Raw genomic sequence first — 16,097 nt, 5'->3', positions numbered from 1 at the left:
TTCAGTCTCCTAGCTTGTGACCAACACAAACTAGAGAAGCTACTGAGGAGCCCGGAGAGAGACTTTGCTTTTGCTGCTAGTTCCTGATCTCCATGCTCAATAGGAGGAGGATTCACTTTCGTCCCCGTAGGCACAGCAATCCCTTGGGCCTGGCCTAGAGCAGGGAGCTGATGCAGTGGTGTATAATGCAGATCTGTGTCCAGTGCCCCCACCAGTACCACTGTGCCAGTCATATTTGTCAACATCTAAGACAGCATCTTGCCATTTTCAGCTCTCCAGGTTTATTATGCAGGGATCAAATCCTGCTGTCCTTACTCAGTCAAAACTCCCACTCAAGTCAAGAGTGCAGCAAACACCAAGTAAGGGCTGAGCAAACATCAAATAAAATCTTCAGGATTTGGCACCAGAGGTATATGCAAGACATTTAGTGCTGGCTTGGTTATGGGGGACACCATGGGCTATGGGGCAGTCTGTCTAAATCAGGCTATGTAGGCTTCTTCCTACAGACTGGACACAAATAGTATCTTAGATTGTAAGCTGTTTGGGGCAGGGACCATCTTTTTGGTTCTATGTCTGTACAGCACCTAGAACAGTGGGATTCTAGTGCACAACTGGGGGTTCTAGACATTATCACAGTACAAATAATAAGTAATTGCATGCATATATCCCAGAGGCACAAACTTACCAAGCTTTTCTAACGTAGCAGTGACACCACATCTGAGACCCTAACATTCAAAGACAAAACCACAAGATGCTTATTTATGTTTTATTTGTTAGCAAACGAGCTTGTTCTCTTTCCTTAGCATAAATAAATAAGTATGGCCAGTCAGTACAGCATACGCTGCTTGCATCCAATGGAAAGGTTTTCCTGGATGGAAAAGTCGGTTTCAAACAGCTTCCTACTTCCTCTGGGCCCCTGCGATGGCAGATTTCTCCTCGCGGGTGATGGGAATGGTGCGCTCGGGAACATCGGTTTGTTTCCTTGGTCCATTCACTGTCAGGACTCCATCCGAAGACAGGGATGAGGTGATGGACAGAGGATCCACATCTGCTGGGATCCTGTATTTCCTGTTGAACTCCCTGGCAATGGAGCCATGCTCATCCTTATCGAAAGGGAAGGGAAAGAACAGCCCTGGTTTGATGTGCCAGCTTGATTCCAACTAACAACGTTCCCCCTGAGCTGAGGTAAAGTTTGGGAAGCTCCCGCCCAAAAGGAAAATATTTCAGAAAGTTTGGAGCATCCCTGTCTGGAGAGACCTTGGCAAAGCAGCAGGGCTAAACTGAATTCAGACACTGCACTGTGCTGTCCAGGCTTTAAGATGGTAGCAGGCTGGAGAACCCTACAAACTTCATTTCATGGTGGGGCTTGTGCTTCCTAGTCTCATTTAATCAGATTGCCCTTATTAGTCAGAGTTCTACTGTCGTCTCCTAAAACATTCCAGGCAAAGCAATGGCCAGTACCACCCCCCCAGCCATTCCCCAGGGTCTCAGTGTACATTACAGTGCAGATTCCTAATGGTCTGATCTCCAGTTCTGACGTCACCCTCCTCCCAGCTGTCACATGGGTGTTAAGGGCCAGGAGCTGCACTCAGGTAACCAAGAGCAAAATTCGACTCTTTCAGTTGAGTGTACAAGCTGCTGTTATGGGGCTTTGCCAGAGTAACATATTGTGAATATTAACAGTGCAGTTAGAGTCGGATACACCATTTGGTTTAATTATTAAAGTTCTATTAATTGTTAACTGGCTCAATGTTAATTAGTTCAATAATCTCCAGACTTGGGCTTTCCCATCGCTGTGCTCCTGGCCCCTTCCCAACAAGAGAGAGGCTCAGAAATGCTCATTTTATGAATGGTTTTCCTCAGCAATAACCTCTGCCCCGCTACTGCCCAGGGTCAAATGATTAATGAAAGTGAACAGAAATTATTTCAGAGTAGCAGGCAAGAAGGTGGTTTTTGCCATCTCGTTAGATCCTTGCTTAACAGGCGCAGGGGCAGTTCACACTTTACCACAGAGTAGATATACCTGGCGCTCCTCGTGTTTTCCATGGACCTCGATCACATCCCCCAACACCTTGACTTTTAGTTCCTCGGGAGAGAAATGCTTCACGTCAACATTTACGGAAAACTTGTCCTTCTCCAGTCGCATCTGCAAACCAAGGGGCTGGTTAGAGAAGAGCAGCTCCAATGCTGGCTGTGGGCGTCACCCTGCATCCAAGCAGGTCAACAGAAAAGCGCCTATGAATTTTAATGATGTAGGACCAAGCCCTAGATTGGGAGGCCAAGATGCCCTGCCCCTCAAGGGCTGACTAAGGCAGCAGCAGTCTGTCTAACTTGCCCCTTTGTTTCAGTTTTGGATCCCAGTCATGCCAGGTTGTCTCTGTCTACCTAGTTTTTTTTTATTTCATGTGACCAGTTCTTATTATTATTTGTTTGTAATTTCTTTTATTTGTGGCTTTCTGCTCCCCTTATTGATATTTACAGGGGTCTTGTCAGCACTGGAGAAAACGACTGTGCACTTGACTCCACCTTGTGTATAGTCAGTTCACATTTCTCCCTTTATAGTCAGAGTCTTGACTAATTATAAGTGCTGCATTCTATTGGATGCTCTAGGGTTGATGTCCCATTTCTGAAGTGTACCTGTTTGACTTGAATAACCTCTTGGACCATGCCATTGAGCCAAACTGTTTTCCTTCTTGCCTTCCTGCTTAATTCATTTTTCTTTTGCTGAGGGATGTAAGTGCCTTCTGAGACTGTTATGAGCTGCTTAAATAGCCTCCATGCTGACTCTAAGCAGTTCAGTTTCCTCACTTTTGACTTGAGGGGTCTCTTTTCTTCCTCAATTGTTTGGATTTCCCTTCCTAACATTTAGTTCCATCCAGAGTGCTGAACCTAATTACACTGAGCTCTCTACACTTTGGTGCCAAGCAACACACAGAAGTTGGTTCAACAGGTAACTAGGTCTGAGCCACAAGAAAATGAAGAGAAAAAAAACTATTTCCCCCAATATCTTTCAGTTAGAGTAATCCTAGATGTTAATTGTACCCTGGGTCTGATGCAAAGTCCAATTAAGTCGGAAGATGACCTATGTCTTCAATGGGCTTTGGATGAGCCCTAAAATAGGCATAAACTTTCCAGACAGCAGTGGGACTTTCAAAAGGGCAGTGTCCCTTTAAGACTCTGTTAGTCACTAGTTCTTCAGACTGTCCCTGCATTTTTCTTCCCTCACAGCCTACTGCTCTCAATGCCCTTGAAAACTTCGGACGCCCAGGGCCTGTTCTGCCTCTCACAGCTATGTAACTTCAGCAGAGAGAGTCCTGATTTACACCAGGCTGAGAGAAGAATCAGGCCTGTTGTTTACTAACTCTCCAGTGTGTTTCAACTAGGGCATTGCTATCAAAGCAGCTGTTTTTTTTGCCTCCCACTCCTAACTGTAAGGCCTGGAGGGATGAGTGGGCACTTGTCATGCAGCAATTCAGAGCTGGAGCTGAAGGACGTTTACAGAGGAATTGCTCTGTGGAGGCGGGATGTTTGTGCAGGCCCCAGGCAATGTGAACTTGGGGCTCTGCCAGCTTCTTTAGTGATTTGTCTGTGAAATTCCCTGGGAGGAAGGAGACTTGGACAAAGGCTTGAGAACTAAGGGAACTGGTGCTTAACAAATGAGAGGGAATCCATGGAAGATGGAACGGGGGAAAAGGCAGAGGGGATACTGAGGGTCAGGGAATAGGCAGTTTTGTGGGAAGAATTTCCCTGGCTCTTCTCTTACAAATTAACTACTGAGATTCTATGCATAGTTCTCCTACGTGTTCTGCTGGAGGAACTCCAAGCACTTCTCTGAGCTAAGACAATCAGAGAGGAAGATGCCAAGTACTGGTGGGAACTAAAGGTCTGGTGGTTCATCATTCTTCGTGGCTCCTTTGCATCAGCTAAGCTGCCGCAAAGGGGTTGTAATGTAAGATAGGCAGAAGCTGCCTCTACTACACAATACCCCTGGCGAAAGGAGCTGTTATGCCCAGGCTCTGCAGCAGCCCTCAGTGCAGGGGGAGTTCTGGAGGTGGAGAGGTGTTCTGACCACCCAGGGATTCTGAGCCTCCCCATAGGGGGCTTTTAAGCAAGGGCCCAACTTGGCCTGCCCCCGCCTGCACCGGTGGCCAGCAGCACCTGAGTAAGGAAGGCACGCACTGTCTCCCCTGGTGTGTATCCGTGCAGGGATCAATCTGACCTCAGGGGCAGGAAGCAAATGGTCAGAGAGGGGAAATCAGCAGTAGATATGCCCACTGTGCTGTTGGAGCTAGCCAGATCCCATTCTCAATAGACTTCCCAGCAGTCTCTCCAGGTCCTAGTCAGACAACGGCAGGGATTGTGCCGCCATCGTTTGCAATGAAGGCAAAGCCCGTTCATCTCATTGGTTTGATTCCTCCGAGAACTTTCCCTCTAATTATTGGCCTGTGTAAGGTACCAGGGGCCAAGTAAGAGGGCATTTGTCCCAGGGGGATATGATGCCTGAACTCTATACAAATGGGGCAAACTTGTTTCTAAAGTCCCAACTGGGATCTCTGCATTTACTACTGTCCTAGTGGTGCTAAGTGCAACCAGCCATCCGCCGACACTATTCTTGGAGCAGATTGGGCCAACAGTGACATATTCTGGGGTGCTGGAGTCAGACCCAGAGTTGTTCTTTACTAAGGTTTTCCCTACAGCACCAGTTCCTGGATGAAGGCACTTGTCACATTCGGGCTCATTAGAAACACGCAAGCTGAAGACGCAGTGGAGCAGGGAAGCGTGGGAGGACTGTTTTCTAGCTCAACCTTGAGACTGACAGGAAGATGATCCTCCAGGCGCAGGGGAATTATTTACAAGGTGGAGATGGGGGCGGTTCCTTTTGCACCTTTCTTAAAATGCAGTTCTGCTCTGCAAAGTGAGTCTGTGCAACTTGGTCCTTGGTATCCAGCACATCTGCCCCACATGCATCCGCATCTGAGCTGATTGTCTTAGGAACAGTTTTTAGGACTATCCTGCTTTTAACACCTGTTAGCCCTACAAGGTCAGCACACCCCTGGGAAAGGGAGCCAGAGAGTCTGTTACTATTTATTTCTAGTGCCGTAGCATGTAGCAGTCTCAGTCATGAACTAGGATCTTAGTGTGCTAGGTGCTGTACAAACACAGGGTTCCTGCAGCATCACCGGAATTATCTGAGCTAAGTCTCAGTTGCAAGGCCCTCCATTACACAAGGTAGAGTTTGGCCCACAGACTCTTTATGACTGAGGATTATGCATGAGCCCAGCATGACTCTCAGATCTCAGACTTTGCTGGGACAGCAGTTACAATTAATACATTTTTCCTTGTACACTGGGCAATTTTTCTCCATAGATATGGAAAGATAAAGGACATGGAGCCAGCCCATCATGCCAGCTTACAGTCACTTTGCAGAGCAGAACGCCAGTCTGCTTTTCCTTCTGGACTAGATTCCGCCAGAAACCTGCTCTCTTCTGTTTAACAAATTAACCCTTTGTGCAGATAGCAGAGACTCTATGGCTTGGCCAATGTCATTCCCAGTCTGATTGTTCACAATTCAGACGCTTCTCAAATGCCTGCCAACCCACAGGTCTCCTAACCTGTGTGATGAAAGTAAAACCACAGGCACTGCTATACGGTATCATGTCACTCCTAAGCCTGAGAGTCAGGCACTAAACTCTCGGGGGAGAGGGATACGGGTTTGGAAGTGAGCTCAGCACCTGCACCCCCTGTGCCAGTGAAACTCAGGTGCTGCATTCAGGCTCCAGAAAGGAGCATTCATGCATTAGCACCTCCTGCTGGGCACTTCACAGGGCAGCATTGGTCTGGTTACAGAGGGGGGTGTAAATCTCACCTTCCTAGCCAGTGTCAGGGCCACCCAGAGGATTCAGGGGGCCTGGGGCAAAGCAATTTTGGGGGCCCCTTCCATTAAATAAAAGTTGCAATACTATAGAATACTATATTCTCGTGGGGGGCCCTGTGGGGCCCGGGGCCTGGGGCAAATTGCCCCACTTGCCCCCCTTCCCCCCCCCCCCCCAGGCAGCCCTGGCCAGCATTAAAACACAAGAGTGAAACAGGGCCCAAGAATGAGGCAGTAGGGTAAGCAGGAGCATCTAGTCCAGTCTGGCAATCAGGCCAGCGAGACTCATGAATCAAGAGGATGCCTGGAGACCCTCAGCATCCGTAAGAGAGAAATCTCTACTTCTCCTGTGTGATTCAACAGAAGTGAAGCCCAAGCAGAGAAATGGGAGCTGCACCTCAGGAATTGTGCCGTGTAGCAATGGCTGAAAACTGTGAAAGGAAAGAGGAAGTGTGGTCAAGATGGAACAGCAGGGGATGGGGAGTCACAACTCGGGGGTTCTATTCCTTTCTCCCAGAGGGAGTGTGGTGTAACAGTTAGGTCAGCGAATTGGGAGTTCAGGGCTCCTATATTCTGTTCTCTGCACTGCTGCTGACTGCTGTGAAATTTCAGGCAAATCACTTTGCCCTCTGTCCCATGGCTATCATAACACTTAGCTACTTCACAGGGGGAATGTGATGCTTAATTAATTGACATTAGTGAAGCATCTTGAGGTGCTTGATTCACAGATGCAACTGTGGCATGATAAGTATTATTATTTCACAAAGGTTTTTGCACTGGTATAATGCCAGACGGCGCCTGTAGGGCTGAATCCTGCCTGACATGGGGAGCAGCGAGCAGGGACACAAGGATGGCACCTTGAGGTGCTCCTCCCCCAAGTTTTTTTCTAATAGCAATCTATCAGCAGCTTCCCCGGGGTTCCCTGGGGAGTCAGGCTGGGCTCTTGGCTCCAGACCCAGCCAGAGGCATGCGCAGCAGACAACAAAGCATGTGAAGAGAGAAAAGTTACCTCTGAGAATCCAGTCTCTAGCCAGCTGGGTGTCCTTAGGAAGGGGGATCTCAGCAGGAAAGGGCTGAGAGCACCCGAGGTAGAGAACAGCTCAGACTCTGAGAGATGCTCTCCGAAGCTCTGGTCAAAGATTCGTGTTGGTGTCAAGAAGGAAAACAGGGGTCTGCGGATCAAGGGATGGTGAATGGCGATATCCATCTGTGTTTATCTGGAGAAGAGTAAGAATTTATGTGCAGCAGAGTTCTTCAAGGACTGATGTGCCACGGCTTTTTATACCCACTGCCGTCCAGGCCTCGCCTCCCCCGCTGAACTCTCTGGAAGGGTGATGTCAGGAGTTTTATTATCCCAGCTCTCCGTCTGCTCCATTCAACAGCGGCCAGTCAATTATCTAGGGGATTTGAAAGCTCTGCTAAGGAGGAGGGGGAAAAAAAGTCTAGTGGGTCAGCAAGAATCAGAGCTGCCCAGCCCCGCACCCCCACGCACTGTTTATCTGTAGAGTCCCCAGGCTTGGCTGATGTTCCCAGCTGGTTCAGATGCCAGGAGGATCAATGCAGTTCCTATCTTTGGCTCACACAGAAAGTGACAAGGGCCCGTTGTCTTCATCGTGTTTGGAAACTGGTTCCTGAAGCTACACATGAGCCTAGAGATGGCTCTGCCGATCCTTACAGAAGAGCAGCTGCAGCCCTGCTTTAGTCACAGGACTCACAGCCAGAAAAATGCTGCTAGATCACTCTGTCCGTCCCAACCTCCCGCACAGCTGGTGCGGATCTGTCTGTCCTGACCCCTCCAGCCTGTACAGGTCTTCCCATCCTGACCCCCTCACACGCCACCTGGTGCATGTCTGTCTGTCCTGAACCCCCCCTCCCTCCCAGCTGGTGCGGGTCTGTCCATCCTGACCCCTCTCCCTCCCAGCTGATGTGGGTCTGTCCATCCTGACCCCCATCCCTCACAACTGGTGCAGATCTGTCCATCCTGACCTCCCTCCCTCCCAACTGGTGCGGGTCTATCTGCCCCATCCTGACCCTCCCACCAGCCAGCACAGATCTGTTACCTCTCGTGTATTAATGGGTATCCAATTTTTAGTTCTGTCTCTATTTTGCCAACCAGGAATAAAAGTAAGGTTTGAATCTAAAACGCTGATCAATCTCTCAGCCTCTTCCTTTCTCTTTCTCACCCCGTGGGGGCGGGAGGGGGTACCTATGGGACACAGGCAAGACACCCACAGGGTGGAGGGGTAGTGTGTGCCCCAAAGTGTATGTGTGAAACTTCAACAGCTGCTGCTCTGTGCCTGTTCTGAGTGTGAACAGAGGATCTCAGCCCCCCGGTGTATGTCAGTCCAGCACCTTTGTCTTTTCCCCAATGCTAAAGCCACTTGAATGGAGATTTAGAAAAAGGTGAGAGCTCAGCACAGTCTTGGTGTGAGTTCAGACTCACATAGATAAATGGCAGAGCTTTCAAATTGTGAGAGCCTTTAAAATACTATTAATGCACCACCATGCTCCCCAGACATGCAAGCTATGCATCTATCTATCTAAATATCTATCTAAATATCTATCTATCTATCTATCTATCTATCTATCTATCTATCGGCTCCAAAGAGCTGACAATCTGCCGCTTATTGGATGAAAGGTGCTGTAGGGGAGCACCGTTATTATTCCTAATAGTGATAAGCCATCTTCACAGACAGGCTCAAGCAATCTCTCTGCTTCCCCAGGGGAGATGGAATCTCATGAGTTTTAGCCAGCAGCAGCTGTCAAGAGCACAGTGGAGGGAAGACCAATGCCACATCCAAGGGCCCTGCTGTTCCCTCTCTTCCTTCTTTGTATTAGTGACTCCATGGTGTGCATGCAGCTCCTCGGGATGGATGTTGGGAATTAATGTGTAGCACCTAAAGAAACTCCCACAGCGAGACCCAGCTATGGCACAGCTGTGTGCCATCCAGCCAGCAGAGCCACTGTGCCCAGAAGCACTGAGTCCCAAAGGAACAAGGAGAAATGCTGCCTGGGCCCTGGGCCAACGCAGGAGCCTTTCTCCTGTGCAGAGCTGTGCTCTGATCCTGCTTAGTTCACAAGTGAAGAGAAGGTGGAAGGGGACCTTCCGGAGTGGGAACATCAGAGCAAGTGACAAGAGTGAGAATCGAGCCCTGCCACTGCCTCCCTATGAATCTGCTGCTGCCCCTCAATCCTGACCGGCAGAAGCCCTTGGTGTGCCAGTCCTGAGCAAATCACCAGTTACCTTGTCCTGTGCACGTGTTTCTGCTGGTACCTCACCCAGGTTTGCATCCAAGTTTCCTGGTGCATTACCCCTGCCCACCCCTGAGCTGAGCCCTATTTGTATTCATAGCGCTGCTAGGAATAAAAAGTGACTCATATAAGCCACTGGGTTAAATTTAACACTGAGTGAGTCTGATCGCTAAGACTAATCAAGGAACATGCAGTGATGGGACGAGTGCAGCCGCCTGTCATCTCGTCAGCTGCCGCCGAGCGTGACATCAGTGCTGTATTTCTGGTGTCTATCGTTTCTGTTTGGGTGCCACACTTGTTCCTTCCTCTTCCCCTTCTTTCAGTGGGCGTGGCTAATGTATGCATGCTGGCACCTCCCCCAAGGCACTACTGGGAACTTTCTCCTGACAGTGCCCTGCCTCTGGTCTGCACACTTGTGCGCTGATGGGTTGGCCACCAGACGTCTCCACAGAGACACTCGGCCGTCCCTCGGTAAATCCCAAGGGAAGAGCGTCCTTCCGTTACAACTGAAAGGGTTCTGCTGGGTGAGCCGGGGGCTCTCTAACACACCTCATGTAGGAATGGACAGGTAGAGCCCTAGGGATCTTGTCAACTCTTTGGGGCGGGGACTGAGGTTTTGTACAGCGCCTGACACAGTGGGGTCTTGGCCAATGACTGGGGCTCCTAGATAATCATATTGATAGGGAGCAGGCAGCCCTGCCTATGAACTTCACTGGCTCCGATTCAGCACTCACATATAGAAACTGACATAAATTCCATTGACTTTAGGTGACAGCAAGTTCACAGCTGCTCTCTCTGACTTATAAGTGAGTGGAGACCATGCCCCCATCCAGTGCTATTTCCTGTGCTCGGTGCTGAACCACAGGGGGGGAAGCATTTCCCTCACAGCTCCAGGGTCTAGCTACAACCGTGCGGGGTTGCAGTCAATCCTACAGCTCTTGGCAAGAGGAACAGCAGGTAAAGGGGGCAGCAACAACGCAGGCTGGAGGTGTCTCCTTGGATTGCATATCATGTAAACAAGAAAGACTTGACACTGGTGCACCTGCTGCTCTGCGCTTTGGAGACCTGGAGCCTTCGAGGCAGCTCTGGTTTCAGACCACAAGGATCTTATGTGGGGACCAACGCATTCAGGACTTTAAAAACTGATCTGCGAGAAATCCAGCCCCTAAATAACTAAGGCCTGTCTGTCGCAGACATTTCCACTGCATCCAGCACGGTGCTGCTGAAACCCTGACACTAGAGTAAGGCCAGGGATCATTTTAGCCCATTCGTTTTTAGAGGCTCATTTTCAAGTGAGCGGGGGGTGGGGTTGGGGGAAGTGTTCAGACTATTTAGCACATGCACACAGAGCTTTACACCTGCTGAGTGATGAAGAATCAGTCCTGGCCGGTGGCTGCTCAGCACCTGTGGAAATCTGGCTCCCTTAGATTTTGTTAAACAGAGAATGATTCATGAGGAAGTGAATTGCAGACTGGCCTCGCCACTTCCCACAAAATGCCCTGTGTCCCACCACAGTTCTGAACTCCAGGCTAATCAATCCCAGGTGGAGGCTAGAACACTCGTTGCAACAATGTATCACTTTTTATTTAAACTTTTATCCAGTAAGAACACAACAGCCTGTTTGGATTCCAGTCTAGAGGTGTGTGGTATGTGAGTGTACTGGACAAAAATGTAACACTATGTAAAGCATCTCCCAGCATTAGCTAATTAATCCTTACAGGGTGGAGGGGTAGGCAGGTGGGTGTAATTAACCCCATTTTGCAGATCGGAAGGGTACAGCACAATGAGGGGGAAGACAACAGAACACATCATTGGTCAGAGATGGGATCAGAGCTCAGGAGCTGCTAGCAGCCAGCTCTGCATTCAGCACCTGGTACGTACCCTCCCCTTACTGAAAACCCGGTGTAACTCTGCCTAGGCTGTGCCTCCATGCTCTCACCTTCCCTCCAGCCCCCTTCAGCCTATGCCTCCCACTTCTAGTCCTGTAGCCTCTCCCATTCCACTTCACTGCCCCAGCACACCCCGTACCCTGGAGCAGGGAATCCTAGCCCTCTGGCTTTCCATCCATCATGACAGCACGTTTTGTTTTCAGGAGCCTTAAACTTAGCCACCCAATAGCTGCAGCCCCTCTCTGTCTGCAAACTGTGGCTAGATCCCCAACAGGAATGCGGTGAGGCTCTTTTCCTCATCCTCCTGGCTAAGCGTCCCTGGGCCTGTGTGTCTATTTTGGTCTGTATCTTTATCACACACACCTCCCTATGGAATTCACCCGATTAAAACTTTGCGATCTGCAGCCTTCTCACTCTGAGAGGCAGTGAGCACGCTGAAGGTCCCTTCCCCGACAGACCATGGCTGAGCGGACGGTCCCCCATGCCTATCCCATGAGCACGGAGTACGAGTTCGCCAACCCCAGCAAGATCTATGACCAGAACTTTGGAGAAGGTAAGAAAGAGGCCGGGCTCCCTTCTGGCTTCACTTTTGCTCTCTCCTAGTGCAGGAGACTGTCTGGAGTGCATCCCCTGGGACATCGCCTCCTGCAGACACATAGATGCTGGAACTATGGGTGCTGGGGGTGTTGCTGCACCCCCTGGCTTGAAGTGGTTTCCATTATATCCATCAGGGGTAGGCAACCTATGGCACGTGTGCTGAAGGCGGCAGGTGAGCTGATTTTCAGTGGCACTCACACTGCCCGGGTCCTGGCCACCGGTCTGGGGGGCTCTGCGTTTTGATTTAATTTTAAATGAAGCTTCTTAAACATTTTAAAAACCTTATTTACTTTACATACAACAATAGTTTAGTTCTATATTATAGACTTATAGAAAGAGACCTTCTAAAAACGTTAACATGTATTACTGGCAAGTGAAACCTTACATTAGAGTGAATAAATGAAGACTCGGCACAGCACTTCGGAAAAGTTGCCGACCCCTGATATACAGGATTTACAGTTTGGTTCAATGGCTCTCAGCACGCCCACTATACAATTTGTTCCAGCACCCCTGCACAGACACATAAGCAACTGCAGTGGGGGGATTGGAATCATCAAGAAAGCTGATGGGGGGCCCAGGATGGGCCCGGGGGCATCAGGAGAAGCCTCCAGAATGATTAGGAGCCATCATGCTCTTGATCTTTCTCCGTCTAGTTCCTTCCTTCCCTGGCTGCATGTTTCGTTCCCGCTTTCCTTGCCCCTCCCTCCCTTCCCATTATTCATGCACACACAGTGCATGGGGAGCAAAATACTGCCCTTTGATCCAGACTGCAGTGGGGCCCTGCTGCCATTAACAGCTGATCCACGTGGCACAGCCCAGGCCAAAGAGATCATGAAGACACTGTGTGGATACCAGAGAAGGGTCTTGCTCTTTTATTGCAGTGTCGCCTGAAAATTGTTAGAAAAAACTGGTTCTCTCCTTAATTAGCTGAAAGACTGTTTAGCCAGCAAGCTCTCTGCCCCTCACCTGGTGCAGCGGGTGCTGCAGACCTTAGCAGCAGGGTAAGCTCTCCTAGCCTGCTGCCCGGGACAGGCTGTGGTGGAATCTGACTGGCAGGAGTTGGATTAAGGAGCTTTTGAAAAGAGCTGCTGTTGGGGGGAGATTTTGCATCCCCAGTCAGCGCAGGGAAAAGCTGAGCTGGTGGGTTCTGGACAAAGCCAGAGCAGCAGCAGCCAGAGGGGAAAGAATGCAGGAGGCAGCAGAACCATTCACCAGGCTCAAAGTGCTAGCACAACAGTGTGAAAAGGCAAAAGCCCCAAGAAAAGCCTGATGTCAATGTCACACAAAGGGCTTTAGTTCTTCATGCCAGATTCTCCGCATTCAGTGTTTTCCACGTCCAGCTCTGGCTGTGGGCTCCCCTCCTCACAGCACCCACACCACCCATCACCTACTCTCCCTCCCTCCTAGAGTAGACCCCCAGATGGATGTCAGCCTCTGGCAGAGCTGATGGGTGCAGCTGGTGTGTGGCATGGGGTGGCACTTAGTGGGCTGCATGCAGCATTTCAGTGACACATGGGTGGGCCAAGCTGGTGACTCAATTCCTATTGTACAACAGAAGTGGTGGGTTTGCACAGAGCCCGCACAGCTGCCTGCCAAGTCCCAGACTAACATTCCCCTTCGCCTCTCTTGGTCTCGTTGTTGTTCTCCTCCATCCCAGGATGCAAAGCAACCCTATGCTCCTCATTCTGTCTGTTTCAGGTGTGTCCTCTGCAGAGATTTTAGCCCCTACCTTGTATCATGGGTACTACATCAGACCCCGGATCAACAAGCAGCTGGACCGGGGGATCTCCGAGATCAACCTCAATGAGCACAAATTCCAGGTGTTTCTGGATGTCTGCCACTTCCTGCCTGACGAGATCTCCGTCCGCACAGTGGACAACCTGCTGGAGGTGTCAGCTCAGCACTCCCAGAAAGCTGACCGCCATGGCTTCATCTCCCGGGAATTCACCAGGACATACATCCTCCCACTGGATGTTGACCCCCTGCGAGTTAAAGCCACGCTGTCCCATGATGGCATCTTGAGTGTAGAGGCTCCCCGAACTGGGGGGGAAGTGAAGGCCAGAATCAAGGATGTGAAAATAACTCACCAAGATCAGCCAGTGGGGATGGGAGAAAACCTGGATAAGGGGAAGGGACAAACTGAGCCCTAAAGCACCGTGGGGCTCTGCTTCAATTGGGGGGATATGTGATTGTGTCAGAACCTTATTTCTCACTACCAGTACTTGGCTTTGGGGGAAGACCACTGGCTGGAAAAGAGGTGGTGGAGTTGAAGAAAGAGAGTGCGGGGGAACCATAACTGAAGCCTTTTCCCAGTTCAAGCACTACGCAGAGGAAGGTAGTACATGCTGCCATCACTACTGTTATCCAAAAATAACAGGGGGTCACCTCCTGCCATAAACTGCTGTGCTGTGTTGCTGTGGGCTGTTAACCAGCTGCTGTGTTCCACCCCGGAGGGGGCTGCATTTCAGTGGTGGGTGGAGTAATCCAATGCATCGCTAACATTTGTGGAGAGCTTTGGGAGTGGAAGGGGCTGTAAGTATGTAAAAACAACAATAGTTCTTAAGAGGAATGAGGAATAAATCTATCTCTAATCTCCTCGCATTTGCTTTGAATTTCAATTGCTCACATAGTTATTCTGCATTGAAGAATCTGGACAATGCCTTAGCCTCTCTTGATGCAGTGAACCAGGAAATTGTTCTGGGCAGCATATTTTATGGCACCAGATTATTTAGAGTTCATTCGGAGTTCATCTGTGAAACCAACATCAGTGCCAACCCTGAGAGTGACTAACCGCAGATGCGGTAGATGGGTGCACTTTGCAACCATTGTGCCAGTCCCCTTTGGGTTCCCAGAATGGTTTTGATGCCATAGCCCAGGGGTGGCCCCCGAGCCACATATGACAATCTTCAGAAGTTTGAGAGCTGGGGCACAACTGCTGGGAGCCTGGGCTCGGGGCTTCAGCCCCACTCCGGATGAAGCCCCCGGCAGGTGCATCCCACAGGGCTGAAGCCCTGACAACCCTCCTTCCTGCTGGACAGAAGCCCCTGCCCCCACCACCCCATTGCAAGGCAAAGGTCCAGACCCCCCCCCCGGTATGGTAGGTGAAGAATGGAATAGGGGGGCTTGTGGCTCGCGAGCCTACAGTTTGGCCACCCCTGCTATAGCCCTTGCAGGAAGTTTCAGGGATGTAATGGTTTCTGGTACATAGGAACAGACTGAAAGATGACAGGGGATCATTGTCAAAAATACACACTCATCTCCAGGGCTGGCTTTAGGGGTTCTGCTGACTTAGGAAACTTGACCAATGCACTCCTCTGCCCTACCTACTTCAGTCCATGGGAAGTTGTGCCCACCCAGGTAGAGACCCATCCTGCGTCCTTTGGGGGAAGTGAGCCGTGAATGTTGCAAGGTCCTGTACAATGTTGAAGACACAGAACTCAGTTCAACTGGCTTCAGTGGAATTACATCAGGGATGAATCTGGCCGTAGGTCCCGCTTCCGTAACCAAGCTACAGGGCACCAAGAGAAAGTCCCCTTACTCTGATGATGTCAGAAGGGGGATTGTGTGTTACAAAGTCTGCTGCAGCTGCTGCTTGGGCTGGCTGTGAGGAGTCAGCAGATGGCAAACTCATTCCTCCTCTGAGCCGATTTAAGGCAGTGAGGTGCTGTGTCATTGACCAAATATGGGGTCTCTGGCACATCCTGATGTGGGGATACGAGTCCTCCCCTGGCGTGGCAGAGAGTGAAGGTTCCAAGACACCCACTGAGGAAACTGGAGGATTCGTAAGTCCCTCCTTTGCATTCCTTCATAGGGAATGGCACCCTATGAATTCCTATGTGCGGAGGGACTGCAACTATGGCATAAGGACTGCTCCCGGCAGCCTGGCAAGTCCGGAGTCTGACTGGAATGGACTACTTCCTAGAGTCATAGTGAGCTATGGGAATGAAATTCAGAGGCTGCTATAACTTACAGCGGGCCCTCACCGACCTCAGAACACAGGGAGTGCAAAGGTGGCAGCTTGCTACTCTATACCTGCCCCAAGTTCAGGGAGAGGGCCACTGAGAATCAGTTTTGGTCTTTATGGTTTAGGAACAACCATTCTCAGTGCAGGGGGGCTGGATGGTTGTTCACCGGTTCTGATCTGCAGCTCTGGTTGTCAGTGGCTGAGTGTTGCTCCTGTCTGCCGAATGGCCTACGTTGTTTGGCTTGGGAGGGTCTCAGTCCAGTTCCTGGTAGGCTGATCCTCCCATCCCAAAAAACAACCAGCACCATTGGCACTACTGTCCACCTGGCTGTCACTCCCAGCAGACAGGCCACGGAATCAATAATGAACCATGGACCTTGCCTTTACAGGTGCTCTCTCCAGGGCAGGGATGATGTGCATTGACAGGGAAGTGTATGGGAAACTCACCCTGCTGCTTCTTGGGTGGTGGTACCTGCTCTATGTATAGAGGACTTTGATCCCTCGCCTTTCACTTCTCTCCAGG

General features: G+C 50.3%; 2 protein-coding genes across 3 annotated transcripts; one reads left to right on the top strand and one right to left on the bottom strand.

Moving 5' to 3' along the window:
- Positions 1–752: 752 nt before the first annotated feature.
- On the bottom strand, positions 753–9,191 carry CRYAB (crystallin alpha B). 2 transcript variants are annotated; one of them, XM_039496401.1, is made up of 4 exons: positions 9,117–9,191; positions 6,882–7,089; positions 2,024–2,146; positions 753–1,103 (listed from the first exon to the last, which is right to left on the bottom strand). In XM_039496401.1, exons 2-4 carry the CDS (start codon positions 7,077–7,079, stop codon positions 900–902), a joined length of 525 nt encoding a protein of 174 aa, XP_039352335.1. In that variant the 5' UTR covers positions 7,080–7,089; positions 9,117–9,191; the 3' UTR covers positions 753–899. The 2 variants fall into 2 exon arrangements, with proteins under 2 accessions (XP_039352335.1, XP_039352334.1); XM_039496400.1 differs by lacking the exon at positions 9,117–9,191 and having other exon boundaries at positions 6,882–7,604.
- Positions 9,192–11,276: 2,085 nt separating this feature from the next.
- Positions 11,277–14,208, top strand: HSPB2 (heat shock protein family B (small) member 2). The gene is made up of 2 exons (XM_039496602.1): positions 11,277–11,566; positions 13,309–14,208. The coding sequence occupies exons 1-2, from the start codon at positions 11,473–11,475 to the stop codon at positions 13,758–13,760; spliced, it is 546 nt and encodes a 181-aa protein (XP_039352536.1). The 5' UTR covers positions 11,277–11,472; the 3' UTR covers positions 13,761–14,208.
- The last annotated feature ends 1,889 nt before the right edge of the window (positions 14,209–16,097 follow it).

This window comes from Mauremys reevesii, linkage group 12, assembly GCF_016161935.1.
Source record: "Mauremys reevesii isolate NIE-2019 linkage group 12, ASM1616193v1, whole genome shotgun sequence".
Lineage (NCBI taxonomy): Eukaryota > Metazoa > Chordata > Testudines > Geoemydidae > Mauremys > Mauremys reevesii.
The sequence above is the reverse complement of the archived record's forward strand: the minus strand, read 5'-3'. Positions and strand labels throughout refer to the sequence as shown.

Bases quoted from the DNA above. Each gene is read 5' to 3' on its own strand.
- CRYAB (XM_039496401.1), bottom strand. From the start codon at position 7,079: ATGGATATCGCCATTCACCATCCCTTGATCCGCAGACCCCTGTTTTCC. The intron at 2,147-6,881 runs GTAACTTTTCTC...CTTGGTTTGCAG, and splicing joins TAGAGACTGGATTCTCAGAG to ATGCGACTGGAGAAGGACAA. The intron at 1,104-2,023 runs GTATATCTACTC...CCTTTCGATAAG, and splicing joins GAAAACACGAGGAGCGCCAG to GATGAGCATGGCTCCATTGC.
- HSPB2 (XM_039496602.1), top strand. From the start codon at position 11,473: ATGGCTGAGCGGACGGTCCCCCATGCCTATCCCATGAGCACGGAGTAC. The intron at 11,567-13,308 runs GTAAGAAAGAGG...TGTCTGTTTCAG, and splicing joins TGACCAGAACTTTGGAGAAG to GTGTGTCCTCTGCAGAGATT.